At 50.3% G+C, this 26,268-nt stretch overlaps 13 protein-coding genes and 1 non-coding gene across 14 annotated transcripts; 6 read left to right on the top strand and 8 right to left on the bottom strand.

The window, feature by feature from the left end:
* Positions 1-255: 255 nt before the first annotated feature.
* Positions 256-3,765, bottom strand: SET1 (histone methyltransferase). The gene has a single exon (XM_019127511.1). It carries the CDS (start codon positions 3,671-3,673, stop codon positions 287-289), a length of 3,387 nt encoding a protein of 1,128 aa, XP_018987974.1. The 5' UTR covers positions 3,674-3,765; the 3' UTR covers positions 256-286.
* Positions 3,766-4,279: 514 nt separating this feature from the next.
* Positions 4,280-4,804, bottom strand: BABINDRAFT_178827 (uncharacterized protein; the record flags this gene model as incomplete). The annotated part of the gene is made up of 1 exon (XM_019131071.1): positions 4,280-4,804. One exon carries the CDS (start codon positions 4,802-4,804, stop codon positions 4,322-4,324), a length of 483 nt encoding a protein of 160 aa, XP_018987973.1. The 3' UTR covers positions 4,280-4,321.
* A 204-nt stretch (positions 4,805-5,008) lies between these two features.
* BABINDRAFT_11041 (uncharacterized protein) lies at positions 5,009-6,029 on the top strand (the record flags this gene model as incomplete). Its single annotated transcript, XM_019126830.1, has 3 exons — positions 5,009-5,174; positions 5,222-5,384; positions 5,434-6,029. 3 exons carry the CDS (start codon positions 5,009-5,011, stop codon positions 5,654-5,656), a joined length of 552 nt encoding a protein of 183 aa, XP_018987972.1. The 3' UTR covers positions 5,657-6,029.
* Positions 6,030-6,224: 195 nt separating this feature from the next.
* On the top strand, positions 6,225-6,800 carry BABINDRAFT_5579 (60S ribosomal protein uL6; the record flags this gene model as incomplete). The annotated part of the gene is made up of 1 exon (XM_019132238.1): positions 6,225-6,800. The coding sequence occupies one exon, from the start codon at positions 6,225-6,227 to the stop codon at positions 6,798-6,800; it is 576 nt and encodes a 191-aa protein (XP_018987971.1).
* A 603-nt stretch (positions 6,801-7,403) lies between these two features.
* On the bottom strand, positions 7,404-7,703 carry RBP1 (peptidylprolyl isomerase; the record flags this gene model as incomplete). The annotated part of the gene is made up of 1 exon (XM_019131480.1): positions 7,404-7,703. A coding segment is annotated over one exon (300 nt), but the record flags the coding sequence as incomplete, so codon positions are not given.
* Positions 7,704-7,751: 48 nt separating this feature from the next.
* Positions 7,752-11,866, bottom strand: BABINDRAFT_159185 (uncharacterized protein). Its single transcript, XM_019127510.1, has one exon. It carries the CDS (start codon positions 11,617-11,619, stop codon positions 8,137-8,139), a length of 3,483 nt encoding a protein of 1,160 aa, XP_018987969.1. The 5' UTR covers positions 11,620-11,866; the 3' UTR covers positions 7,752-8,136.
* Positions 11,867-12,558: 692 nt separating this feature from the next.
* On the top strand, positions 12,559-13,335 carry BABINDRAFT_31153 (uncharacterized protein; the record flags this gene model as incomplete). The annotated part of the gene is made up of 1 exon (XM_019131524.1): positions 12,559-13,335. The coding sequence occupies one exon, from the start codon at positions 12,559-12,561 to the stop codon at positions 13,333-13,335; it is 777 nt and encodes a 258-aa protein (XP_018987968.1).
* Positions 13,336-13,715: 380 nt separating this feature from the next.
* Positions 13,716-14,092, top strand: BABINDRAFT_159184 (uncharacterized protein). The gene has a single exon (XM_019127509.1). It carries the CDS (start codon positions 13,756-13,758, stop codon positions 14,011-14,013), a length of 258 nt encoding a protein of 85 aa, XP_018987967.1. The 5' UTR covers positions 13,716-13,755; the 3' UTR covers positions 14,014-14,092.
* Positions 14,093-14,735: 643 nt separating this feature from the next.
* On the bottom strand, positions 14,736-17,827 carry NMA111 (Nma111p). The gene has a single exon (XM_019127508.1). It carries the CDS (start codon positions 17,727-17,729, stop codon positions 14,781-14,783), a length of 2,949 nt encoding a protein of 982 aa, XP_018987966.1. The 5' UTR covers positions 17,730-17,827; the 3' UTR covers positions 14,736-14,780.
* Positions 17,828-18,467: 640 nt separating this feature from the next.
* On the top strand, positions 18,468-19,783 carry NCS2 (Ncs2p; the record flags this gene model as incomplete). Its single annotated transcript, XM_019130254.1, has 2 exons — positions 18,468-18,547; positions 18,592-19,783. 2 exons carry the CDS (start codon positions 18,468-18,470, stop codon positions 19,781-19,783), a joined length of 1,272 nt encoding a protein of 423 aa, XP_018987965.1.
* Positions 19,784-20,103: 320 nt separating this feature from the next.
* BABINDRAFT_159182 (origin recognition complex subunit 6) lies at positions 20,104-21,592 on the bottom strand. Its single transcript, XM_019127507.1, has one exon. The coding sequence runs from the start codon at positions 21,554-21,556 to the stop codon at positions 20,171-20,173; it is 1,386 nt and encodes a 461-aa protein (XP_018987964.1). The 5' UTR covers positions 21,557-21,592; the 3' UTR covers positions 20,104-20,170.
* A 441-nt stretch (positions 21,593-22,033) lies between these two features.
* On the bottom strand, positions 22,034-23,501 carry BABINDRAFT_43579 (palmitoyltransferase). The gene is made up of 2 exons (XM_019132100.1): positions 23,423-23,501; positions 22,034-23,370 (listed from the first exon to the last, which is right to left on the bottom strand). The coding sequence occupies exons 1-2, from the start codon at positions 23,459-23,461 to the stop codon at positions 22,231-22,233; spliced, it is 1,179 nt and encodes a 392-aa protein (XP_018987963.1). The 5' UTR covers positions 23,462-23,501; the 3' UTR covers positions 22,034-22,230.
* Positions 23,502-23,614: 113 nt separating this feature from the next.
* BABINDRAFT_t47 lies at positions 23,615-23,687 on the top strand. Its single transcript has one exon. It is a non-coding gene; the product is annotated as a tRNA-Thr (tRNA).
* A 69-nt stretch (positions 23,688-23,756) lies between these two features.
* On the bottom strand, positions 23,757-26,262 carry BABINDRAFT_159180 (glycoside hydrolase family 47 protein). The gene has a single exon (XM_019127506.1). It carries the CDS (start codon positions 26,225-26,227, stop codon positions 23,786-23,788), a length of 2,442 nt encoding a protein of 813 aa, XP_018987962.1. The 5' UTR covers positions 26,228-26,262; the 3' UTR covers positions 23,757-23,785.
* Between the last annotated feature and the right edge of the window lie 6 nt (positions 26,263-26,268).

Below are 26,268 nucleotides of genomic sequence, written 5' to 3'. Positions count from 1 at the left end.
GTCAGTGAGTTAGATGCTGTGTCTTATTATGCAAAAGGTATACCATGGACTTGGGCCGTGCTTCACAAGTTTAGCCTGATCCTTAAAACCCAAGGTACGGACTATTGAGGCTCTGAATTAGGATTCCACCATGCGGGACGTCATTTCCTAGATCTAAGCTTCAATTTCATCCAAACAGCCTGGCTTAGCCTCCCACCGGTATGCTCTATGCGGAGACACGGATATCGCCTACTTGATGTTACAGAATCCAAAGATACCCACTAAAACAATAAACCATGCATTGACTCTAATTCAAATACCCCTTGCACCCTTCAGCGCCACACAAACACGGAATGCGCTCGTCATCATTGGTCTCTCGTTCGAACTTGTAATCATATGTCAATTCCTCGTTGGTGGCAATATCCTTCAAGGCATAGATGACGATCCGCTTCATCCCACCCACCTTGATGATCTTGGCGGTGCAGCTGGGCACGCAGCAGTGATTGATGAATCTGGCGATACCCCCCTTCTTGGTGGCATCAATGACAGTGTTTTCGTCAATCCGGAAGAGGTAACTCGAGCCGATCCCCGACTTTAAATACTTTTTTTCTCTGTTTTCCGCCACCTGTTGTCTGAGGCTCTCCCCGACGTACTCGATGATCATCTCTTTTGCGGCAATTGGCTCCAACGCGTACAAGCCCCAGTTGTGAATGGCCGATCTGGCGAAGGAAACTGGCTTTTTCCGCTTGGTCAAAGCATTCAAGCTCAAAATGTCGCTCTCAGTTCCGAGTGACGACACGTCCGCGGCCCAGCGCCGGTTGTTGGCGCGGTTCACACGCGAGCTTTGGATGCCGCCGCGCTTCGAATCGTCATCTTCGTGCTGGATGGTGTCGAGCGGCTGGTGGATCTTGCGGCGGTGTGGCAAGTACTCAGCCTTGTCCGCGTCCGGAACCTTGCGGTAACCTTCACAGCGCCATGAGCCGGCAGCACTGTCGAACCGCGCGTCCAACGCGCTTTCCGCCTCCAGCTTCCGCTGTTTCTCACGCCACGCCCAGTAGTCCAAGTTGGCGATGGGTTCCGGTTTGATATCACTAAACACCTTCTTCAACAACACAAGGTCTTCATCGTCCTTAAGCGTGTCTTGGAGGCCGTCCAAGTCCAACGGCACACTGAGATCGTCTTCAAATACTGGCCGCGAGCCGCCGGTAGCGGGGTGGTATCTCTGATCGCCTGTATGATACTCCACGTCTGAGCTATCGGACATGAATTTGGACCCGAGGTCAGGGGTCACCTCCCTCTCAGCCTTCTCCACGTCGATGACTTCCTCCTCCTCCTCGATTTCTTCCCTCTCCTCCATTTCTTCATCTTCCTCCGACTCGTAGCCCTTGATGCGCTGGCGCTTCTTCAGGGGTCCCTTTGGAGACAACGCCGGGGTGTGCTTCTCGGAGTCGAGCTCGGTCTCCTCATCCGAGCTGTCAAAGTTTAGCACGTGGTGCATCGGAACCACGCGCTTCTGAATCGCATGCCTTGAAAGTCTCACCGGGAACCCGTCCTTCTTTTTGATCTTTGGTAAAAGCGGGAGCGTTGGGCCCTCCATCTTGACAATCCCGTAGATCTCGGCTGGAACCCTTGGCTCCGGCTTTAGCACATCCGCATGCTCCGGAAAGTTGGAAATGTCCAACGCCGCGAGAACGGCTGGCCCGATGAGCTTCTCCCTAATGTCGCGCTTCAAGAAGTTGCCTAACTCTTTGAGCATCGGGTCTGTCGCAAGCGCCACGATATCGCCTCGCACGCTGCTGAAACCGGGCGGGAGACAGAAGTCCATATACAAGCGGTAGCCACTAAAGCGCACGCCAGCCGCGCGGACCAAATTCACCTCAGACGGAGCCAACGTGTCAAGGTCTGCAATGCGCCGCCCGTCCTCGTGCTCGTAGCACCGCCGTGCCTCGTAGAAGTCGTGGAACACCACGTAGATGCCGTCCTCCTCGAGCATGATGCGCGCCCAGTCGTACGTGGCTAAGCTCCTCTTGACCACGTGCGAAAGCTGTTTTTTGAGGTACTTGCGCGCGGCGTCCTTCAGCTCCGCGTAGCGGTCGAGGTGCGCGACGTCACGGTCAAGATCACGCTGATAGCTCTCGCGTGACGCGGTCGCGCGCAAATCTGCCGCTGTTATGCCCTTCCAGTAGCGGTCAACAAAATCTGCGATGGGAAAGTCGTCCCGCCGCACCTTAATAAATGGCCGCCCCTTGATATACGCCGCGATGCTGTCCAGTAACGGCACCCCGGGCTTAATCTCGGCGTGGCGGCCCTTTGACGTGAGAACGCTGTTGGAGACGACCTTGGCAAACTTTGCGTCCATCGACTCTTGCTGTTTTTCCACTTTGAGGATGTCTGAGAGGAAGGAGGGGGCCAGCTCAAGAGCCGGGGCACCCTCTCTCTTAGTTTCTCTCTCCGCTTCCCGCTCCTTTTCCCGCTCCTTTCCCCTCTCCTTTTCCCTCTCCTCCCTCTCCTGCTCCCTCTGTCTCTCCAACTCTCTTGCCTTCTGTCGCTCTTTTTGCTTCGCCTCGTCTCGCTTTACCTGAGCCTCCTCCTCCCGGCGCAGCTTGTCTAACCGAGCCTGCAATAAGCGACCCTGACTGTCATTCAAGCCGATTCGTGCAACCTGCCCGTTCACCAGAAGCCCCTTCGGGTGCGCTTTGCACGCCTTACGCGCGGCGTTCGCGGCCTTATCGATAGAGCCTGCAAATCTGACGCGACAGATGTTCATGGGTGCGGCGGTGCGCGGGTGGGCCAAGATCTCGCACTCCTTGACCTCGCCGAATGGCGTGAACTGATGCCGAATCTGAATCGGCGTGGTGGAGAGCGAAAACCCCCAGACAATCACCTCGATCGGCGGCGGGGGCCCCACAGAGTGCTCGTCGTACTGGAAGCGCGGTGTGTGCAACTTCTGGAGGCTGATATATGGCCGCCTGCGATACTTCAGGGCATGTTTCGTGGACTCGCGCTTACGTGGATCCACCGGTGGCTTCGCCGACTCCCCACATACGCGGTACACTATCCGCGTGCCCTTCTTGTCCTTCAACGCCTTATCTAGCAACGGGTCATAGGCAACGCGGAAGCCCTTTTTGCTCGTGGGTTCGAGCGGCTGGCGGAGTCGCTCCTCCAACACCGGGAGGTAGTGGTGGTGTTCCGTACAGTTGGGATACTCATAGGTGAGGCACGGGAGGGGCTGCTTTACCGGTTGCAGCGACTTGGGACCTGTGGGCATAAACTTGGCCGAGTTGGGCACGAAGAGCTCTTTGCGGTGTGTCTGGTGGCGGGTAGCTCTCTCGGGTGACGCGTCTCTCGCGTAATGGTTTCCGTCAACATCGTAGTGATTTTGCGCAGAGGTGGCATTATAATTTCTTTCTGATTTATGGCGGCTTCTCTCTGACTCGTGGAGACTTCTGTTCGATTCATGACCATCCCTTTCAGGTTCTTGGCGGCCTCTTTCGTAGCTACCCGAGTAGTGGCTTGTCGCGTAGCGGGAGCCGCTTTGCGCATAGTGCGAGCCGTTTGGCTGGGCATATCGCTCATTGTAGCGCAGTTCATCATCACGGTGCGACTTACCGGCGTAGTGCGATTCGTCGTCAAGATCCTCGTCTGGGAAGAACTTCGACAAGCTATCTCGGCCTGATCCGTGTCGATAAGACATGGGTGACCTTTCTGTGGTGTTGTCCGTTTCTGTGACAAGCAGCTTTAGAGTTCTGTTTGTGACGTCAAAGATAGATGCCAAACAAGCAATAGATGAGCAGGTTGCCATCTTGGCGGCAGAAATCATTTTGATAAGACTTTCTCCACGCGCGTCTGGCGGCTGAAAAACTTGGGCCGCGATACGCACACGACATTCGACGCGCCATCCCAGTTGAGTAATGTATTGGGATAATATATTAATGTAAGGGGGGAACAGAGTGGAAATAAAGAGTATATAGACAGTGGAAGGTGTCTGGACTCAAAAAGAGTTTTGAATACATCGAAACTCAGTCGTCATTGTTCCTGTAATTCGCATTGTATCAAGTGAGAGATCCACTATAGAATGAGATGCATTGTTAAAGGTTGCAATTTAACACTGATGTCAATGGTGCCTACCCAGCGTTAGCTAAGCTGGATATCATATTTGGAGACAATTAACGAGATGCATAACGTTGCCATGAGGATATCTAATTATGGATACTCAAAGGATGGTATGCCCCTACACGTTTTTAATATTTTTCAATATATCTAAATATACATCACACGAATGTGAACTAGTGGAAGAAAGAAAATGCAAGGAGAAAGAAACAATAAATAAACGCGACATGACCTATTTGGTTCTGATGTGTTTCAATGGGCCGGCGGAGTGGAGGAAGTTGGCGGAGTAGTCCTTCTTTCTGAAGTGTCTCTTCTTTGGTTCCTGGACGTAAAAGGTCCAGCCCTGGCCCTCGGCGAATCTGATGGCAGCCTCCTTGTTGTCAAACTTCATGACGGTGCACTGCATGGCGTCGGAGGTTCCCTGGTACCCCATGACGTCGTTTTCCCATCTGTTACCCTTGCCCAAAACGTCCCAGTCCAACTGCCAGTGGTCACCATTGTGGTGGCCAGACTGGGTGGCTGGCTTAGACTCTTGGTAGATTCTGCACTCTCTCTTGGTGAGTAACTCGACCGGCGCGCCGGAAACGAGGTGTTTTGGTCTGCTGTTTTGCTCAGAGGTCAACTCTGGCAAAACCTGTCTCCACGCGGAGGTGGTGGTGAAGGCACGTGCGGAAGGGGATAATCTTAAGCCGGATCTGACAAATACAGAGTTCATTGTGTGGGCGATATCTGGTCCGAAACAGGGTGCTCGTCACTATTCATGTACTCGTTAAAATATCGGTGTGATTTTCGTGATTCTGGTTGGCTATAGAAAAATCGGTGCGGACACGATTTTTGTTTTGGTTTCACTTCTGTATGCCGTATACATAAGATGCATCCTGCAGCATTTAACCAGCTTAGATAATTTATTTCATCCACCATGTCAAGATTTGTCAGAGAGGGAGAAATTAGCGAGCAGGATGCTGCATTGGCTGAGGCGAAGGAGGCATTGGAGCGCCAGAAGTTTCTAGCTACGGAAAAGGGTGACGACGAGGGCACCGATGGCGAGCGAAAGTCCATGTTTCAGCAGATCAAGGATAACAAGAGTAAGTACTGCTTATTGGTGATAAGATATGACGCTAACAAACCCCAGAGCAGAAGGCGAATGAGAGTCAAACCGCTTTTGAGGACCGAAATGTTTCACACAAGCTAGATGCCAGAGAAGTGATATTTTACGACCAATTGAGGGCAGAGGAACTCGAGCGAGATACCAAGGTCAGATTGCACGAGAGATCTCGATTGAACGACTTCCGAAGGTACGTAAACCATGGTTGGCTAATTAAACCTATGACTAACAGAATCTAGGGCACAGGAGTTGAAAGCCAAAGCTTCCGCGCAGAGCATTCCAATGACCGGAAGAGTCACAAAAGACATCAAACCTATACTGAAGAAGACCCTGTTGATCCAAGGTTTGGTTCGGAAGGTTGGCATGGCGTACGAGTCGAGCGATGCAGTTCCAAAAGCTGATATCCCAACCACGGGAAAGAGCATGCCTATTACCGGCTACTCGTCCAGCGATGAAGAGTGATTGAATCTGCGAAGCAAGTGACTCAGGTATACTGTTGCAGGCTGTCCTTTTGTGAATCTTAGTAACAGTAAAGACACTGGGTACGAGACAATTATTTAAACACAGTTCAGTGTGAGGAATAAACCTTGATTTAGGCACTTTTTAGAACCATTTGCCGTTAGGTCAAAAGCAGAGTCTGCATCTTTGACAGACTTTTATCGCCTTTGGATTAGTCAGTTTAAATGGACCCACCCGACCCTAAATTTCCTGACAGCATTCCTCTAATACAGAAATACATTACAAATACTCAGAAGCACGGAGACGCATTGAATGGACAAGAATAATCAGTCGGTTACCTAAAACGTTCCACCAACGTGAGGACGACCCCAATGGCATCCATGCATAAGGCTTGTACCCTGTAAGGTCTGCTCGCGTAAATTACAGTACACGTAGATCTGGGAATTCCAGCCTCTCTAGAGTCTGCGAAAAGCTGCGGTTGAAGCTCGAGGAAAATTTTTCACCTGCACTATACATCACTTGTTTTTCAGCTTTTTCTACCTTTTATTTCTCAACCCAAAATCTATACACAATGAAGTACATTCAAACCGATCAAATCTTGGACATTCCAGAAGGTGTCACCGTTGAAATCAACGCCAGAAAGATCAAGGTTACTGGTCCAAGAGGTGTCTTGAACAAGAACTTGAACCACATCAATGTCACTTTCGCCAAGTTGTCCAACAGAGCTATCAAGATCACCGTCCACGACGGTGACAGAAAGCACGTTGCTGCCTTGAGAACTGTCAAGTCTTTGATCTCCAACTTGATCACTGGTGTCACCAAGGGTTACAAGTACAAGATGAGATACGTCTACGCCCATTTCCCAATCAACGTTAACGTTATTGAAATCGATGGCGAGAAGTTTGTTGAAATCAGAAACTTCTTGGGTGAAAAGAGAGTCAGAAACGTCAAGATCGCCGAAGGTGTCGAAGTCGAAAACTCTGCCAACCAGAAGGATGAATTGGTCTTGACCGGTAACTCCTTGGAGGCTGTTTCCCAGGTTGCCGCCGATGTCCAGCAAATCTGCCGTGTCAGAAACAAGGATATCCGTAAGTTCTTGGATGGTATCTACGTTTCCGAAAAGGGCACCATTATCCAGGACGAATAAGCGTATTCTCTGATACATTTTTATTTTGGGTTGTCTTTGGTTTTTTCTGCTATTTTAACTAGCGCTACAATTTTGTTATAGCTACTCAGCTTTCCAGGTGAATCGTTATCGTGCTCAAGCAATAAAGAGCCAACTACGATTCACCGCCACCTCGTAAAGTTTACCGTAGCAATGTCTGTTGATTGTACATACCATATTTTTGTGGCTGTGTTCATGACTAGATGTCTTCAAGTTTTAGTAGCCAAGCTTTGCTCTTCCTGAGTGAACGTGTGTTAGTGTCTGCACGCCCGATTGCATGACCACTTTGTGAGGATATTGTCCCAGCCCTCCGGTTTGATTATTACAAGATGCCTTTCTCTTGGTGTAACTGTCAGTTTAGCTCTGACTCTGTTCAATGGACCCGTAGTGCCAGTAGCAGCTTCGTCTCTCATGGTTTGTGACCTGCAACCCTGAGACATAGTTTCGGTAACGCCGAGCCGTATACGGAAACGGCAATGAGCCTGAAGAAAGTCTCACGGACTGCCAGTCAAATCAAATCTACAGTACCATTCTGAAAATATACGCGCTGATATTATTCAAACGTAAAGAGGTCGTGCTAGCACTTTAGTTGACACCCAACAACTCAACCTCGAAGACCAAGGTGGCGTTTGGTGGAATCAAACCTGGGAACCCTCTATCACCGTAGGCCAATGGGCCTGGGATCTTCAACACAGCCTTTTCACCAACGGACAACTTTGGGATTTCCTGGTCCCAGCCCTTGATGACCTGACCGACACCGATGTGACACTGGAATGGCTTACCTCTGTCGCGGGAAGAGTCAAACTTCTTACCGTTTTCCAAGGTACCGACATAGTGGATAGTGACCTTGTCACCGACAGCTGGGAAGGTCTTACCGTCACCTGGCCGAGTTAGTACACGCCGTTGAAACACACTCGCAATATATATTCACATACCTGGAGCTAATTTTTCAACAACGACTTGAGACATTCTGAATTGTGTATGGGAAAAAGATCTCAACGGGGTGAAGGCGTGGAAGGAGGCTGGCTTTAAAAAGGATCTGGCCAACATTGCAATTGCGGTGGAGGTGAGAAAGTTTGTGACAGTTCGCGGAGGTCTAACTGTTGAAAAGGAGCAGAACGCGTGGGCGGGGATAAATTAGCACTGAAATTTACGCACGACCGAAAATTTACGCGTACACCTTAAGGTGCTATGACGTAATACTGTGTAGACTCAAGTCCCAATGACGTTTTGTGTGCCAGAGTTGTCATACTACATATACTAACGCGGGTCTACATGGTGAAAAGTCTAACCGGGGAGGTGTCGGAATCTTTTTGAACTATTCCAAAAAAGAGGAATTGACTAAGAAATTATTGCCTCTATCCTGTCTGACATCGGTGGTTGCGAGGAGCGTGGGCAAACTCACCTTGTAGTTAACATCATACACCTTCAATTCAGGCAACTTAAACCATTCGGCAGTGGTCTTGGGGATGATACTGTAGCGAAGCTCGTGGTGGGAGAATGGTAATACCAGCACCGTTTGGACAATATCAGTACCCACCACCAAATTGTAGTCAAGCTCGTAGTTGGAAAACGTGGTCGAGAAGGTAAACACCCTAGCTGTGGGGTTTTCAATAGTGTACACCAAGCCAATAGCCCGCGGGTCTGACTTCTCCACCATCAACAAAATTCTCGGGTCAAGCAATGGAAGACTGAGCTTCCAGGAAGGTGTCACAAGCTCATTAACCTCGCCGCCCTCTCGTTGCCATTGAATCTTCATGTGGCATGCCAATGCGAGGTTTCGGGCAGACTTGGCACCGGTGGGCCTGGTGTAGAACAACCGTTCCAACCCGGCACTGGTTTCAGGCTCCAAGGTGATAGGGGAGTCCTCAGAAGCGATAGCCCCGACAGTGTGTTCTGACAGATCCGTCGTTGTGACAAGCTCATAGCCCACAATCTTCAACGGGCCCAAGGCCACTTTATCCTTTTGGGTGTACCCAACCGAGACCCTCGCCGACCACGACCTCTGCACCAACGGGATGCTATCTGCGATATCCTCAGGGATGACCATCGGAGACGGCATATCACCGTCGCGCAAGCGGGGCTGGATCAGCAACAGGTACTTGAAAGGATCGATGACCGGGATCGAAAAGCTGAGGTAATCCACCACGGGAATGTCGCGGTCGTTCTCGACGTAGAAAATGGTCTTGATCTTCACCCGGATGACGTTATTATCCCAATCCATTGGCACCGCCACCGACAACACCAAGGCCTGCGCAGTTTTCGGCCCAACATCCACCACCGTGCTACCGGAGGAATCGGCCCACTGGACGGGAACCGGAGCTTTAGTTCCGTTTGAATGGGCTGTGTCGTCCACGATCAAATCCACGTTGACGCTGGCGTGGTCTTTGTTATCCACCAGCACGGTTAGCTTCAACTTTTCGCCCTTGATAGCATGCGGAGGCTCGCTTACCGTAACGATCGTTTCCGGGCGTCTTGGCTCGATGTCCGTGGTCCACGGCCGGGAGGTGGAAATGTAGCGGGTGTTTGAGCCGTGCCAAGCGTATCGGTCCTGGAAACCTTGCTGAAAAACACTGGAACCGCTAAGACTCACGACGGTAGCGTTCGCTCCTAAGCTAAAAGAAGCCTTGTAGGCAACAGATTTGACGGAAAACGTCCCAATCATCGAACAATGCTGGGTGAACTGAAAGATTTTGGCGGCAGAGAGGTCCAAGTTGACCGCGGCCTCTAGCACGCCATCATTCTCCTGAAAGTCAGTCTCCTGGAGCGTTACAAGCCCCTCTACAGGCTTTGATCCATCGTGCTTCAACCTAACGTTTTTAAACCCGCGGTCAAACTCCACCACAACCTCCTGGAGGACAAAGTTTTGGGGCGACACCGCGCTCTGCTTCACCAAGCTGGCGAGACGTAACTGCACGGAAGACGCCTTGGATAACGGGGTGACTCTGTTTTCAAAGAGACACTGGATATCGACAGGATTAGTCGTGACGGCCACCTCGCGCGACTCCAAAAATCTCGTAAACAGCAAGTCAATCTGCTCATGGATCCGTGCAGGCAAGCAGCACAACTTCAAGTACACCGAGACCATTTCGTCAACCTGGCCCAACGCGCCCCAGGCGCTGAGGAGTCGCCAGTAGACGGTGCTAGCGAGATAGCTCCAGTGGGAGAACTCGTCGTCCAAGCACCGGGTGAACCATTCCACCGCTAATTCGTACTGCTGGAGCCCGTAGTATATCTCGGCCTTTTGGAAGTAGATGGTGCTGAGCGTGCGTGTGAACTGGTTGGCTTTCGCAGACTCTGTCTGGAAACACCTCTCAGCCTTATCCAACAACGCCAACTCGCGGGTTTGAGAGTCTATGTCTTGGGTGTATTCTGAAAGGTAGCCATCAGAAGGGCCCGGAGGGCCCTTGGCAGCGTCTGTTCCCATTCGCTTCAACAAACTCAAGCTCTTCATGGCTGAAAATCCTGGATGCAACATGGACAAGACGCCCACACCACCAACCGAGTCGGGACACAAGGCGTGGTTGCGGCTGACGATGCTGGGGCATCTGGATGTTAAGTCAGCCAACCACTCGAACTGCGCGGAGAGCCAGTACAACACAGGAGCCGACGCGGGGCGAATGCCGCGTGGCTTCAACAAGTGTGAGATCACCACCTGGATATGGTGGTCGAACTTGGTGTATGCAACGTTGGGAAACTCACATGCGAGGTAGAGCCGCGTCGCATGGAATGCAATAACGTCTAGGAGTGCGCGGTAGTTCTGCCACGTGTCCGGCGTGATCGGTGACGCGTGCGCAAACTCGTCCGCGTTGCTCAAAACCTGGACAAGGAGTTTGTGCGCTTGCTCGAGGAGCTTGAGTGTCGCGTCGTGCGATGCTAAGCGGAACTGGCTGACCACCGCAAGCTTCACCAACTGGCGCGCTTCCAAGTGGAGCGCAGAGACGTACGTAGGGGTTGTGTCTAGCGACGAAGGGGGTAAGGCTGAGCCTACCGTGTTCAATTCATGACCGTGCTTGTTCAACTTCCGCTTGCGGATGCGCTTTTCCAAGTTCACGTAATAGTCCAGTGCGAGCGTGCGCACACTGGTCATCAAAACCTCCACCAAGACTTCGATTTCACGCTGGGTTCCGGCGGGAAGATAGAACAACTTCGTTCCGAGTTGTGTAAGGCGGCGCAAACTTGCGACACGCGCATCAAGGCTCGGCGCATCGCTGCTCTGAGCGCACACCATGAGCGGTACAAGTCGGATATCCTGCCCCGCCAATTGAGCCTTCAACATGTTGATTTCCTGTGCTAGTTCTGCGTCCTGCTGGAGGTAACGCTGGGGATCTGACACGCTGCCATCGATTTCATACACAGAGACGACAACGGAGGGCACAAGCGCAAAGTGCTTCTGGAACCAGTGCTCGGTGAGTAGCGCGTGCGCGTCCTGCATCGCGAAAGCGGAGAGCGGCGAACCTGTAGGGCTCTTGCGCGTCGGTAAATAGTGCTGGGTGCTGATGAAGCGCACATTGCAGGCGCGCGGTGTGCCCAAGCGGTTTTTGATTATCGCATTGTCCCAGAACACGTCCGCGCGCGCATGGGCACTTATGCGCGTGACGAGCTCGAGCCCGCACGCGGCTGTCACGGCGGGCGATGTGCGGTGGAGCATATCCTGGGTGTAGCTAGGTGACAGGAGGATCGGGTTGGACAGCAAATCAGACGCCTCGGAGTCCAGCGAAGCTGGACGCCCATGCTCCAAGCCCTGCACAAACACCAACGGGCTCGGCAATTCGAAGTACTCGGGGGCGTAGTTCTCCATGGGTGTAGTATTAGGCAGCAGAAGGATGGTCTGTAAGGAGGAGCTACAAAGAGGAGCTATGTGGATGTGATGTTCTACGGATAAGTGGTATGGTGATACCTCTGGCGTACATCTTCGATGAGGCTGCCGGCGGTTAGGAGCTTTGATTTGCACGTGATCGATGGAGGATAACTAGGGATACATAGAGAGATAAATGAAGGAATGAAAATGCAAAAAGTGAGGTGAAATAATGTTAGTATAAATACCGTTTTACTTAATAATTGATATTGAGGGAGAAACAGGTCCTGACCAGGATATAATCGCTCGAGAGATACCTACGTAGTCCACGTAGATGGCCAGCACTAGTGGACAAACTAAGCTATAGTGCGGCGCAGGTGTTTATTTAGAAAGAGCGATATGGGGTGATTTGGGTGCTCTCGATATTTACTATATTCCTGGCATGGGTTATAAAAGGTTTAGTCTCATCCAAGTGGGGTATAACCGAGAAATTTTAGGTGGGCGCTCAACTGCTGGCACCGTTCATGTTTCTCTTTTCACTTCTTTCGGTTTTATCTACTATAAAGCAGACTAGCTAGATTAAAAATAACACGAAAAATCAAGACTATTTTCTCTCCCCCGATAGAACTCTTGACCGAGCTCTTAACGTATCCATAGTGCGTTCAAGCACAACCTCTCAGACATGGCCGCTCAAGCCGTCACGTGGATGAGCGAGGGGTAAGTCTGCGCCATTTGGCCCTCTGTCACTCGTCCCGCTAAAAGCCGAAACTTTATCTCCCCCATGCCGAGGCTACCCCGTACTTCCGGACTTCAGGCGTCTTTTTTTTGCAGCAATATATATAACGGTCTTCCCCAGCCTAGTCTCCCGCCATGTCCGTATTCATAAAAACCCTCAGAAACTTCCCTGTTTTCGCTTCTAGACAACTCTCCATTTCCGCTGCCATGTCTTACAACTGTATCTTAGCCTCCACCCCTACCGCCGGGGTCAGACAAATCACCTTGAACAGACCAAAGGCGCTCAATGCGTTAAACGCCGAGCTCATGAAGGAATTGATGGTTGAGTTGCGCGCCGCAGATGCCGATTCCACCATTGGTGCCATTGTCATCACCGGCAGCGAACGTGCCTTTGCCGCTGGTGCGGACATCAAGGAAATGTCCAGCTTGCAATCCGAACAGGCCATCGACAGCGCTTTCTTGAGAAACTGGGGTGACATTATTTACATCGATAAGCCAATCATTGCGGCTGTGGACGGGTTTGCTCTTGGTGGTGGCTGTGAGTTGGCAATGAGTTGCGACATCATCTATGCCACCGAACGGGCTCAGTTCGGCCAGCCGGAAATCCAGTTGGGGGTTATCCCGGGCGCTGGTGGTACTCAGAGATTGGTCAAAGCGATTGGTAAATCCAAGGCCATGGAATTGGTGTTGACCGGTGAGCGCATTAAGGCTCAACAGGCTTACGACTGGGGCTTGATCTCCAAGGTGCTCCCTGATAACAAGGCATTGTTGGAAGCAGCGCTCAACTTGGCATCCAGGATCGGTAACGGCCCTCGCTTGGCCAACAAGATGGCCAAGGCGTGTGTCAACAAGAGCTACGAGATGTCCTTGAAGGACGGCTTGGAATTTGAAAGAATCACTTTCCAAGCTTTGTTTGGCACTAGGGGTCAAACCGAGGGGATGACCGCTTTCGTTGAGAAGAGGCCGGCCCAATGGAAAATCTAAGCAGATCCAGATCTGATTATGAAATATATGAAACATGAAACTCTAATTGATAACATGATGTAGGCAGCTGGAAATATATACAGCCAGGAGGCAAACAATAGTCGAGCATGGGAATTAGATGTAATACTTTCGTCCACAATACCATATAAAACCCCAAGTGACAGATTACCGGTCTAGTACGTTTGCCCATACCGATGTTGTAGATACAGTTAGGACACTAATCACGTGACGCATATCAATTTTTCATCCGGTCAAGGCGCGACCTTGGTCGATCGTTGAACCGGAATTTTTCAGTCAAAAGCATAGAAATCGGTATACCTGGGTCGTAGAGTTGAAATTTCAAACCGCCCCTCACCAATGTTTTCCAATTTTAGACCCCTCATTGGCGGTGTTTCACGTGCTCTTGGTTCTGTTTCTACCATGGCCTTCGGCAGGACCTCCACCTTATTACAGCAGACGTACAACACAACCTTTGTCCGGACCAAGATGAAGACCAACCACTCCGCTGCCAAGAGATTCAGAAAGACTGCCGACGGTTACAAGAGAGGAAAGTCATGCCGTTCTCACGGTAATATCGGCTGGAGTATGAGATTGTTGAACCAGAAGACTGGTGTTGTGCACGTCGACAAGAAGGGCAGAAACCACAGAAAGTTAAGGAAGCTTTTGCCATACTGGTAACCCCAAAGAGTTATTGTACGGTGTCTAGGATCCAGAACCGTGTACAGAAGAGGTGTCTCATTCCAGGGTTGAACACGGCACCATAGCGAGAGTATCAGGCCTGGCTAAAACTTGTATATATACGGCTTAGCTCGATAAATGAATGGAAAAAAAAGTCTGTCAGAGAAGTAGTCGAAGCGTAGCGGTAAATAATGAGGTGGTGGAGAAGATGAGATCACCAAGGATAAAAGGAGCAGGTCTAGTTACTTGAATAAACAATGCATCAGATTGTAAATTAGGCTATCCAGTAATACGCCAACGCTATCAATGGATTGCGGCAGCCGGGGTCTGTACAGAGAAGTTGTATTTTATATCCAAATCTCGTCCCACCCATATGTAAAAATCTGAAGTTTGTTTCGTCTCATCTATCAGCTGAAGGTGAAAGTCATTACACCTACTCTAATATTTAACACCCACCCAAACACAAGTCATAGCCTGCCCTCACTTCCGTTCCACACCAAGTGAAAGCCAACACCTACACCCAAAGCTCATCACCCTTCTACTTTACATATCCAAAACTATAAATTCTGAACCAAAAGCAGCGACCCCCTACAATACCATTTACTTAGTGCTGTCTGGAGACCCTCACACACCTAGCCACTAGTTGAACCCCATACCATCTGCTGCATCCAGACCTTGGCCATTCCTTATCCACGCCAAACCTCAGTTTACAGTAACCTACATCCGGTCAAAACTCAAATATTTTCTAATATACAAGCAATGCAACTCTATTCCTCATGCTCGACCCACTTGTCCTGCTCGGTATCCTTCTTCAACTCCGCGGTTGGGAAGTAGTGGTAGTTGGTCTTCAACGAAATCGCAAACGGTACGTTGTCAAACGAAACAATGCGCAACTTCACGTACGTGTTATCTGGAATGCCTTTGACCACCTTCATAAACGCATCCAAGTCCGGCGTCTCCTGCTCATTCACGTGCGTGATAAAGTTAGTAGAGCCAATCCCATAGTGACGCGCAGGCGATCCCTGCGCACGGTCGGTGCAATAGACACCAGATGGGAGGTTCTTCATCAACTGGCGCACACCGTGATGCGGACCCTGCAACACGGCCCCACACCAGATCACCACCTGCGACGTGTTGAAGGTATCGGTCGGCACGGTTTGGATAGCCAAGGTCATTTCTTGCTTGCGTCTGACGATGTGGAACTCCAACTCCGCATTATTGGACAACGCGTTCAAGTCCTTGATCTTGTGTACGGCTTGGCCGTTCACCGACAACACAATGTCACCTGGTAACAATGGGTTCTGTGGCTGCGTCGATGTGGCACACGCGACACGCGACACACTCAAAAACTGGAACCGCTCCATACCCTCCTGCTCCTCAACCTTGGCAATCCACTTCTCGGACACCCCTCTGAGCCTGGCCTGCGACAACGGCAACGCAAAGAACTCGCTGTCGATGATGCGCACGTTTGGCGTTTCATCGTTCTGGAATTTTTGGATAATGTCGTTGATATCAGTAACGTCAATACCCATGCGGTAGATCGTGTCCTGGTCATTGTTGCGGTCACCCAAGAAGGATAACCACACAGCGCGGATGGTTCCGTCGTTATCAGCCAAAACACCAGAGCTACAGTGCGTTGACATGTTGCTTTCAATCTGAAGGCCCTCGAGGTTGGTACCGCGGTAGCGCGGGGCCATACTGGAGCTCGGCACGTTGATTGACGAAATGTCACTGATGCGAGTCTCGGTGGTGATGGTACGGAGGTTGAAGTTGAACCCGATAAAGTTTATCTTGTCACCCTTGCGCAATGGCGTGGAGCTGAACTTGGGGGTCTGCACGGGCGCCAATACCAACGCCGGATCGTACTTGACCACGGCGTAGTTGTGCAATGGATGGAGAAAAATAACCTTGGCGGGGATGATAATAGACTCGGCGATGGTGATGTCTACGTCACACAAGTCGTGAGGAACGACGTAGCGAGATACAAGCACGTAACCCTTAGCAGCATCGATGACAACACCGTAGCCACGCTTGCGGGACGACGGGAACGAGTCCAACGGGACCGGCAATTTGGTCCCCACTAGTACAAAGCTGCGTGACAACTGCGCGCACCCCTTAGACTCCATCGCGATGTCGATGAAACGAGCGTTGTGCGGTGTGAGCGGCAATGGTGGCAACGGCTTTTCCTGCATCGTGGTGAAGTCCCACAAGCCAGACTCATCGTTCCTGACGGCCACGCGGAACGCGGTCATCCAGTGGCGGTCGATGTAGATGACGGCCACGTTCTGCGAGTGGAGGTCCGTCAAGTGGCGGAACGCAACCGGCACGCGCTTACAGTCAGGGATGGACTTCATGACCTCTATGAAGGTATCGAGGTCCGGGGTATCCTGATCGTCCACGGAGTCAATGATCCAGCCGCACTTCTCGTTCTTGTCGAAGAAGAAGGACCCGGACGCGCTATTGACAAAGACCCCCTTGACGGGGATCGCGTAGATGCGCGCCATCTGGTACGAAAGGTCGTTAAAGGAAGCACCACACACCTGGAGGTAGCGGTTTGGCGTGATAGCGTGGAGATCACCAACGCGGAGCGTTGCGGGGGTTACGACACCGCCGCGTTGGACGACCAAGTCGATAGTCTGACCCACGCTGGAGTCCAAGATGTCGTCAACCTTGATGAAGGTGGAAATGTTCTGGCCGTTGATGGAGATGAGCACATCACCCTCCTTCAACTGCGAATCGGCCGGACCCTGTGGGAGCACAACCTCCGCCACCAACAACCCAATCTTCTCGGGGAACATGGCTCTGGAGACAGCTTCCGCGTCCGCGGTCAACCCCAAGCGTCTGCACTCGTCAAACGGTTTGAGGATCCATTGTACCTGGATCGTCCCTCTGGTCACGGGGGTTTCAGTCTGCACACACGTCAAGGCCCGGAGAATACGGTAAACCGGGAGGAAAAAGTCGGTGGACGACTCGGTCGATCCACCGGCCTGCAACGCCACGGCGTACCCGTCAATGTTGACGACCGGAGACCCGGACGACCCACCGGAGGCCGAGGCAGCCGCCTGGATATACTCTGTGTTGAAATCATTATAAGTCATATGGCCATATTCTGGCGCGTTTCTGTCCAATCGCGAGATGAACCCCGCGAGAATCGACAACTTTTCACCCGCGTCGTTACCCACGACGCGGATCTCTGCGCCGACCTTTGCCAACTCCGGGCGTAATACCAACGCGCGGACCTGCATATGCTTGATATCAGCGGGATTAAATTTCAAAAACCCAAAGTCGTGTACCGGGTCGCGATAGATCGCTTTCACAACCGCTTCCTCGTGGTTGTCGAAGACAGCGTACCCCCAGAAGGGGCCGGCACCCACGACGTGTCTGTTGGTGAGAATGATTCCGCGCTCGGCGTCCACCACAAACCCGGTCGCCTCGCTGACGACGGCGGAGTCCAGGTCGAAGCTCGCCACCTGTGCAAAATGGATGGATACGACTGACTTGACGACTGTCTGGATGGTTGCCTGCCACGCCGGGGAGTCTGCCGGGAAAGCGACATCCTCGGCTTCGGAACCAGATTCGGATTCGGATTCACTGATGCTTACGCTGTTGGAAACGTCGGTCATGGCCACGTCATGTAAAACGCCGTTGGCTACTTTCTTCGACACGCGGTCAGACTCGGATGACAAGCGTCTCTTTGTAGAGGGGAAACCGTCCATTGTATACGGGAAGTGTGTGTATGTGCGGAAAGCAAGTTTATGGTTCCTGAGTCCTGTTCTGATGCCAGCTTTGAAAATGGCAAACATAAAGGGCAGTGAGATCTGCCGTTGAGATGCAGAATGCAAAAAAAAAAATAAGATCTAGAAGAATCGGTGATTACATAAGCACGCCAAGGGCTGTTGGAGACTGGCACAAACCTATTTCCCTTTCCTCTTCATTATGAGTGTATAGAAGGATGAAGGGGTATATAAACGGGAGCATCCGTTACCACATTATTTTAAATCTAAAAACCACAGGTTACCGTGGCGTGTAATTTGCTGGCGGTATCTCATATCAGCATAAGGTCGTGTGTAGTCTAGGATATACCACATTCACCTTGCAACGCACCATGCCACTTGATATTAAGGGGAAAAAAAAAGTCTCATGTGACAACATGCCAGAAGTGGATGGAAATACTGGACAAAAATACGAGCCTTTTTACGAGAAAGCTACAAACTAACTACCCCTCAAACACTCCACTGTTTCAACAAGGTAGTGCTTAAATATCAATATAAAAATCACAATTTTGGTGCCAGATCGCCATCGTTTAGACTTTTCACTGTTTTCGCCCGACCATGGCATCCACATCTGAGCCGCACTGAAAAAAATATTACAACTCCGTGCAGGCTGTGATCATCACAAATTACACTCATTCTGCTGAGTATCCAATTGCCCTGAGCCTACAATCAAATACAACTATGTCTGATATCAACGGTTCATGCTCCAGATGCAAGACTGAAGCCGCTATCCTCATTTCCAGGAAGGAAAAGTTCTGCAAGTACGTACCACCAGCTCCGCCTTACTGTCCATACTAACAGCCAGAACGTGTTTTGCCCGCTTCATCGGGGGTAAGCAGCGGAAGCAGATGCAAGACGAAAAGTTCAAGGTAAAGTACGGAAAGGCCGAAAACAACGTCACCCGTGTTCTCTTGGCGTTGTCTTTTGGGGTCTCGTCGCTTGCCTTATTGGACATTATTCTGCTGATGTTGAAGGAACAAGCGGGAATGCACCATGGAAAGCAGGGCTTTGAGTTGGTAATCCTTAATATTGACGAGCACACCACAAATTCCCTCACACAGTCTGCCCGTGAGATTGTGCCGTTGATGAAGGTACGCTACCCCAACTTGACCTTCAAGGTGTTGAGCTTGAGCTCTTTCGTCAATAACCAGGCGCTTTTGGCACGAATCAGTCTCTACGATGACTTCTCCGCTATAGTGAAGGATTTCAGCGCCGAGGATTTCCGAATTGCGGATCTTTTGGACCGTTGTCCGAACAAGTCCTCCCGCGAAGACTTGTTACACATCATTTACCGCGAGTTGGTGCTCCGCACGGCCTACTTGGAGAACTGTGGAACGGTGCTATACGGGCACAACATGTCGCGTTTAGCAAATGACGTTATATCTTTGACAGTCAAGGGCCGTGGGTCTTTGGTTGCGGAGGCCCTTACTGATGGTGAAGTTTCCTATAGGGATCGCAAGATCCAGATCATTCATCCGTTGAGAGACATTTTGCAGTCTGAGGTCGACAAGTACGCGGAATTAATGACTTTGGGAGTTTTTACCCTTACCAGCAGCATTCCCGTGTCCACAGTTACCAAGAACATGACCATAGGTGAGATCACGTCCGCCTACTTCGAAATGGTGGAGTCTGACTATGCCTCAGTTGTTTCTACCGTAGTGAAGACCGCTGATAAGCTTGTGCCACCAACTGCTGGTACCACCAACACATGTCGCGTGTGTAAAGCCGTGATTCACCATGACCCCAAGAGCTGGTTGCGCAACATCACCGTAAACACGCCGTCGGAGTTAACAACTGACGAAGAGAGAGCTGTCCACGCAAAGTATATGGCTGAAAGAGTGGTTGAAGAGAAGGGCAGTGGCGAAAAAGCCGATTTATGCTACGGGTGTATCGTCACCTTGGGTGGTATCACCAGCGCCGGCTTTGTCTGGCCCATGGAGAAAGACTCGTCCGAAGCGATTCTAAACGATTATATCTTGAGCGACAAGGAGGATTAGATAATTGTTTATAGGATTCCAAGAATAGACATAGTTGCCACTTATATCTGTACGGTACACGATTCGAGATTTATGTCTTGTTATCCTTCGAGATCCCAAAACAAGAGTTATAGGTATAGGCCACATTACCACCAGAGCTACTGTTTTAAACATATACCATCCTAAATCTCATTGCAAACACCAGCTTTTACCCCAAATCGAGGCAGCAGGACAGACATTATACCAAACCAGCTTCAAAGGTGGAAAATAGAACAGGCGTCTATATCCTAGTTGAACGCTGATAAGCGGATTACGTAAAGATTCTCTACAAGGATAAATTATCCTCATGCGTTACTAGTTAAATAAGATATACGTAAATCTACAATCATAGCCATACGCTACACCTTCTCATTCAATCAAATCCAAATCGTTCATGAGCTTGTGCTTCCATTCTTCATACTCAGAAGATATCGCAGCTCCAGAGTAGCGCATCGCTGGCAGAATCATGCTGCCCTTAATAACATCGTAGTCCAGCCTGTAGTTATACTTGAGTTCCAAGTTGCGCACCCACTTTTCGCAGGCACACAACTCCTCGGTGAACTTGATCCACTGGACCATCTGCGGCTTGATGAGCCCGCCACGCTGGTATTGGTGTAAGCGTTCTAAAAACCTGTTTCTGGCCCCCACATTGGCAGCAATGTAGGTTTTGAAAATTCGAAAGTAGGCTATGGCGATCAAGCCACACAAAATTGCCCACTCGTTCTTGATACGGTTTCCGTACTTCCGAAAAGATGCGAGAATTCCGAGAGCCGCTTCCTGAGGGAGTTTGAACTTGTTGCACAACGCAATCACCTCATCGCTCCTCACTTTTTCATTAATCCGCTTCAACGGCGAGAGAATCTGCGCAAAGTCTCCGGCGAGTTTGTTCGGGGTCTGGGGCTTCTTGAGCGGTGAAGTACCTATCTCTGCGTAAAAGGGAGATTCGCTCTTTTTGGGTCTCCCTGGGCCCCTCTTCGGGGTGAGGGGGAGTGCACCTTTAGATGGCAGCACGAGCGGAGAATTGTCTTTTCTGGGTCTGCCCGGTCCTCGTTTGACGGGTTCACCGTCTTTTACTGGCGAAGACTGCTTCCTGGGTCTGCCTGGCCCTCTCCGCGGAGACGCATCTGCCTCAAGTGAATCGACAGCAGAATCGCGTCTGGGCCTTCCCGGACCCCGTCGAGGAGATTGAACTGGAGAATCGACATCTCTGAAGGGTGATTCATCGTTGAAAGGGGACATTTCGGACCTCTTGGAAACAGAGAGGAGCGGGGTTTGGGAAAGTCTCGGTCTCCCGGGCCCACGTTTAAGCGGCGTGATAACGTCATCCTGGTTTCCCTCCTCGAGAAGCCTCTGCAAGAGCGGGCTCACAGTGCCATCGGCGGTGGAGGAACTGCCGTGGGGCCGTTTTGGAAATTTCAGTGGGGTAGACGGCGCGGAGCGTTTGGCAGGGGAGACGGGTGCGGACTTGGAGAAGATGGCTGCACGGAAGTCCTGGAGCAACGGTTGGAGTTTTCGCGGCGGCACAGGAACTTTGTTTGTGCGTGGTTCTGGGAGGTCTAGCTTGGCGCGCAAGAGTTCAACGGCTAAGTACGCGCAGACATGCAATCTGGCAAACTCAAGGCTCTTCAAATTGCCAAGCTTCTGGGATGTGGTATTGTACAACGTGTCGGTATAGCTCACGAGCTGTGGTGGAAACGGTCCTTCAAACGTGGGTATCACGTCTAAGAGCGCGTTTTTGATCAATTGCGAGGACATGGGGGTATAATGAGATGAGTAGCTGGGAAGGATGTTTGAAGAGGTGGAGATGGAACTGCAGAAATGTTGTGCGGCGAAAAGCGCGACAAAGACCTGAAGATGCGAGTTCTGAAGAGCATTCACAATGCTGGTCATTTTCAAATTATGGTATACAAATAATGGCATATAACATATGATTCACATAAATAAGCAGATTTAAATGATAGTAATGAAGCCTAAACTTGATTATAGTTTCAATCTTTAGAGTGGGTTTAAACCTGAGCGCAGGGGAGATAGCTTGCCAATAACGAGACAGCTTTTATAGTCTTGATTTGACTACATAATTTGTAGCCCGAGTCGTTTAATGATGTTCCACCAGTAAGGAGACAAAAACAAGTAAATTATGTCGTCCATAGCTAGACCTTGTCTGACCATGGTGGCGATAAATTGACCGTCATTGGCCCCTTTACCAAGTCATACTCTATAGTATATACATGTATTTATGTATTCCACGAAAGAAGAGCTTTAAAAAAAAGACATTACTTGCCATGTTTTGCAAAGCTACCAAAAACTAGCCATATCGAACAATCTCTCGGCATACACGTGTCCCAAGAAAAGGATCTAAATAAACTACCGTGCCCTGTCATTCAATATACCGATGGTTAGTAGCTTGGGCAATTAATAACTCCAGAGTCTCACCTTATAAGTTCATCGTTTTCCTCATCTTCGGCCTCCACATCCACCCCAAAGTCGTTCAACGTCTCACCAAAGTCGTTAAACCACTCTTTGCGGCTCAAATTCTCCCTTGGGTCCTTCTTCCACTTCCGCCTGAACACCTTTCCGCTTCTGGTGGTGATTTCATGCATGATATCTTCTTCCGGCTTTTCTTGGTGCCCTCCGTCGGCTGGCCACGGCAAGCCTAGTTGGTCGTCGTCCACGTACTCATTTTTCTTAAAGTGCAAGCCGTTGGAGGTTGGCCCACCCCACGGAAGCATCCACGTGTGGAACGGGCCTAGCGTTGCGGTCATGTTTCCAAAGAAGGAAACGTCATAGGGGAAGATGATATCGTCGATGCAGAAGTTGGAGTCCACTTCAGGCTCGTCATCGTCGCGTTCCACCTCTCTGCTTGCTTCCGCTTCCCGCGCCATCCACGAGGCATTCCACGATACAAGTTTGGGCATTTTCTTTCCATGGAGCTGCTCGTAGTTTTTGGAGATTTGCTTCCAGATTCTCCCGTTCTGGATTTGGCTGTCGATTCTCTCCCGTTCCCAGCTTTCGATCTGGGTGTAGCCGGTGGCAATGTTGTAGAGACATCTAATCGTCAAGATCCCGACGGTGAAGAGCACCAAGAAGTCTAGAAGCAAAAAGACCATCACAGCCGTCAATTCTTTGATGTCATACAAGTAGGCCGGCATTGCCCGGTCGTGGTAAAACTGCAAACCGCGCTTGAACAACTCGCACATCACAAAAAACGTAGTGACGTCTACCCACACCAAAAACCGGATAAAGTGGGCGTAGTTACCAAAACCAACACAATTGTACGTCCAGGGACAGTGGTGGTCCATCTTCAACACGCAAGTGCGGCAGGTCTTGCAGTGGTGGGTTCGTTCTGGCTTGTAGCCCCTGCACTTTTTGCACCATCGGCGCCATTCGCCTTTCACCGGCTTAAAATTCTGTGGCGGAGAGCCGGGACTTTTCTTAATCGCAAGGTAGTACGAAAGCCAGATCATGGATAAGGCAAGCTGGAATCCCATCTGCTTTTCGACTGAAAAGTGCTTTCTGAATACAAAGAAGTGCGAGCCGTACCCTATTGACGCAATCAAGAGGCATGGAATCTGAAAGGTTAGGAAATGAGGGAGGGAGCAACCGGGAGATGGGGAAACTTACCGCTACGCCTAGCCAGGGCCATTTAAATGAAACTGCCATTTCGCTGTACTATGACGGTGCATTGGGTGGTTCGTACAAGTAGGCCCTGTAGACTCTTTTGGAGGCAGAAGTTGCAGAGTCTACAGCTCAGGTCGTGCTATAACAAAACCATCGGTTTGACAGTCATAAGTAAAATATACACCTCAAATTTCAGCCTCTATGGCCAAGTTGGTAAGGCACCTCACTAGTAATGAGGAGATCGTCAGTTCGAATCTGGCTGGAGGCAGTTTTTTTTCCCCCTCTTTGCGACCAACAATACTCTTATCTACGACAGGGGTAGCTTATTACAGGATATTGCTGGATCATACATTTATTCATCTAGTGTCAAATCAGAATCTTCTTGAATGGATGAGCCTCAGTGTTGAACACATAGTCATCCAAAGAGATCTTGTTCTCGTCGGCAAACAACAAGTAAAAGTACTTTAGCGTTTCGCTGAACCAAAAACTCTCAATCAAATCGATTCTATTTGCTTTCGTGTTTTGGTTCAAGCCAATCCGGGTAACGTCTTTGATACCAGAAATTACCAACCCTGACTCGTCGGAAAGCTGCAACAGACAGCTCTGGATGATCTTCTGGTACAACCACCAGCCCTGTTCCCGCCAGTAGGGGTCACCAGTTGTGCGGTACATAATGAAGACGGACTCAATAATCTCTGGTCTCAACGCGTACAGGGCGTCCATCTCCGAAATCCATAGCGGCTGGTCCGCAACCTCGCCAACGGTCCATTGGTACTCTGGCGCCTTTGAGTTCTTAACAGGCCTGTCTTTTAAAGGGGAAAAAGGGATTTTATGGGGGGCCGTTTCAAACTCATCGTCTATGGCCGATTCCAGCTGTTTGGTCGAGCGGTATCCACTCTCGGTGTGGCCCTTAATCCAGTCGATTCGCTTCTCATAATCAAATCCGCAGTTCCCCTCAGCGGGACACGCATCAACGACAAACGATTCTGGCATTATCCCTATCTGGTTTGTCACTTCTAGACAGCCCTTTGTCACCCCGGCACCGGTGTCCACGAAGGATGGACCATGGAAGATTTTCCCATATATCGCAAAGGCTCCGCCCATGAAGCAGTTAAGGTGATTCATCTTGTATTTCTTGACCTTCCTTAAAGCGCGGCCGGTGTTGTACATGGTCACTTCGTTCATCAACAAAACGTCCGTGTACCTAGCGTTCTTGCGAGGCAATGCCGGCCGGAATATCATAAAGTCCTTCATCGAGCTAAAGGACAGCTGCACGAGAGCGTTTAATGAAGGAGCGGGCAAAGTATCGCTTTCCAACGCGAAAGGATACTTCCCGCGGAAAAGGTCGTATGTCTTTAAAAGGTATTCGTAGAAGGAGTCCGCAAGGCCACCAGTGGAATACGAGAGCGCATTGGGGAGGGATGGTGCGATGCTACCATAACCACCTGCGTTTTTGCTGGTCATACAGTAGTGGACGTTGTTAAAGCCCGAACCACCGTTTCTCAACTTTTGGTAAGAAAAGTCATTGTAGGTTGGCAGAGTCTTTAGCTTCTCGTAGCCATCCGCACTGATAATGGCCTCACAACCGTTAAGGTTTAACTCTGTAGGGAAGAGGCCAGGAAGACCCTTTTTTCCGTCATTGTACTTTTTATCAAACGCAATAAAACTTTTCATGATGAGGTCAATTACTGTCATGTATCGGTTGTCACCCGTCAACTGGGAGAGTTTGATAAATTCCAAACTTAAGGTACCCAATTCGGAGAGAGCCGCGTGGTGGGACGGAATTTCGGTCATACGGCCTTCCACTTGCTGGTGAAACTTCAAGTTCCAGTAGAGATTCGGAAAGTGATTAGGTGTGTCAAAGGACTTGAGGAGCAACTCGCCAATCTCAGAGGCTTTTTTCAACAATCTCTTCTCGTTTGATAGCTCGAACGATGAAAGTAATGAGCCCAAGATTCGGATGTTGATTTCAAACACACGGAGCTCGCCACTGGAGTCATCGGCAACCAATTTTTTCGTAAAGTCAATCTTGCTCACTAGGGCCACCATCTCCAGAAACTCGTCGTGCAAGCCCATGAGGTAGAGGGTATCTAAAGAATCGATAAGAGTAGACCCCAAGCCGTTGAACGTGTTGTGGAACGTTTGCGAAATCGGCTTCACATCGTCTTTCCCCAAAGCATACTTTTTGTAGGTGAGCCAGTCCTTGATAAACTGTTTGCGGATTGTGGTTAGGGCCGTTTTGTTGGATGAGGTTTCCGGGAAGTCAAACTGGATTTTGTACTCCGGGGCGGGTGCCGCGTCAGTCTCCAGCGGGAATGTCACCGTCTGTGACAATGGGTACCGGAATTCGTGGATAGCCACCGGTTTTTTCTTCTTCTTCGGTAATCCTTCGTCTTCGTCAATAGCAGCAGCACTCATATCTTCGAAGGCGTAGTATTTTCCATGGTCGCCAGGGTTCACTAATGGCTTGACTGCTTCTGCCTTAGCACTGGCTTTGATCTTATCGTGGTTGGACAACGGTGGTAGTTTTGGTTTCACCGGTTTGTTTTCAGAGGGGGTTTCGGCATCTTCCGGGTGTCCCTCTTTACTGTGCTGGTTGGCTGCGAGAGGTAACTTGTCCAACAGGCCTTGAATGAAACCACTGACACTTTCTACGCCCAAGAGATCACCACCGGAAAGGTTGGCCTCTTGTTCCTCGTGCTTCAAATCCAAGAGGAAGAGCAAAGATAAGAGAAAGAGGAGTATTAGTACGTGTCTCACGCGCTTGAATTTGGCCCACGCAAGGCTCACAAAGGGAAGACGGATCATTGAAGAACTCTGAAGTTGTATAAGAGGGATAATCGGGGGGG

Source organism: Babjeviella inositovora (assembly GCF_001661335.1).
Source record: "Babjeviella inositovora NRRL Y-12698 unplaced genomic scaffold BABINscaffold_1, whole genome shotgun sequence".
Lineage (NCBI taxonomy): Eukaryota > Fungi > Ascomycota > Pichiomycetes > Serinales > Babjeviella > Babjeviella inositovora.
This window is presented reverse-complemented; position numbering and strand designations above follow the sequence as displayed.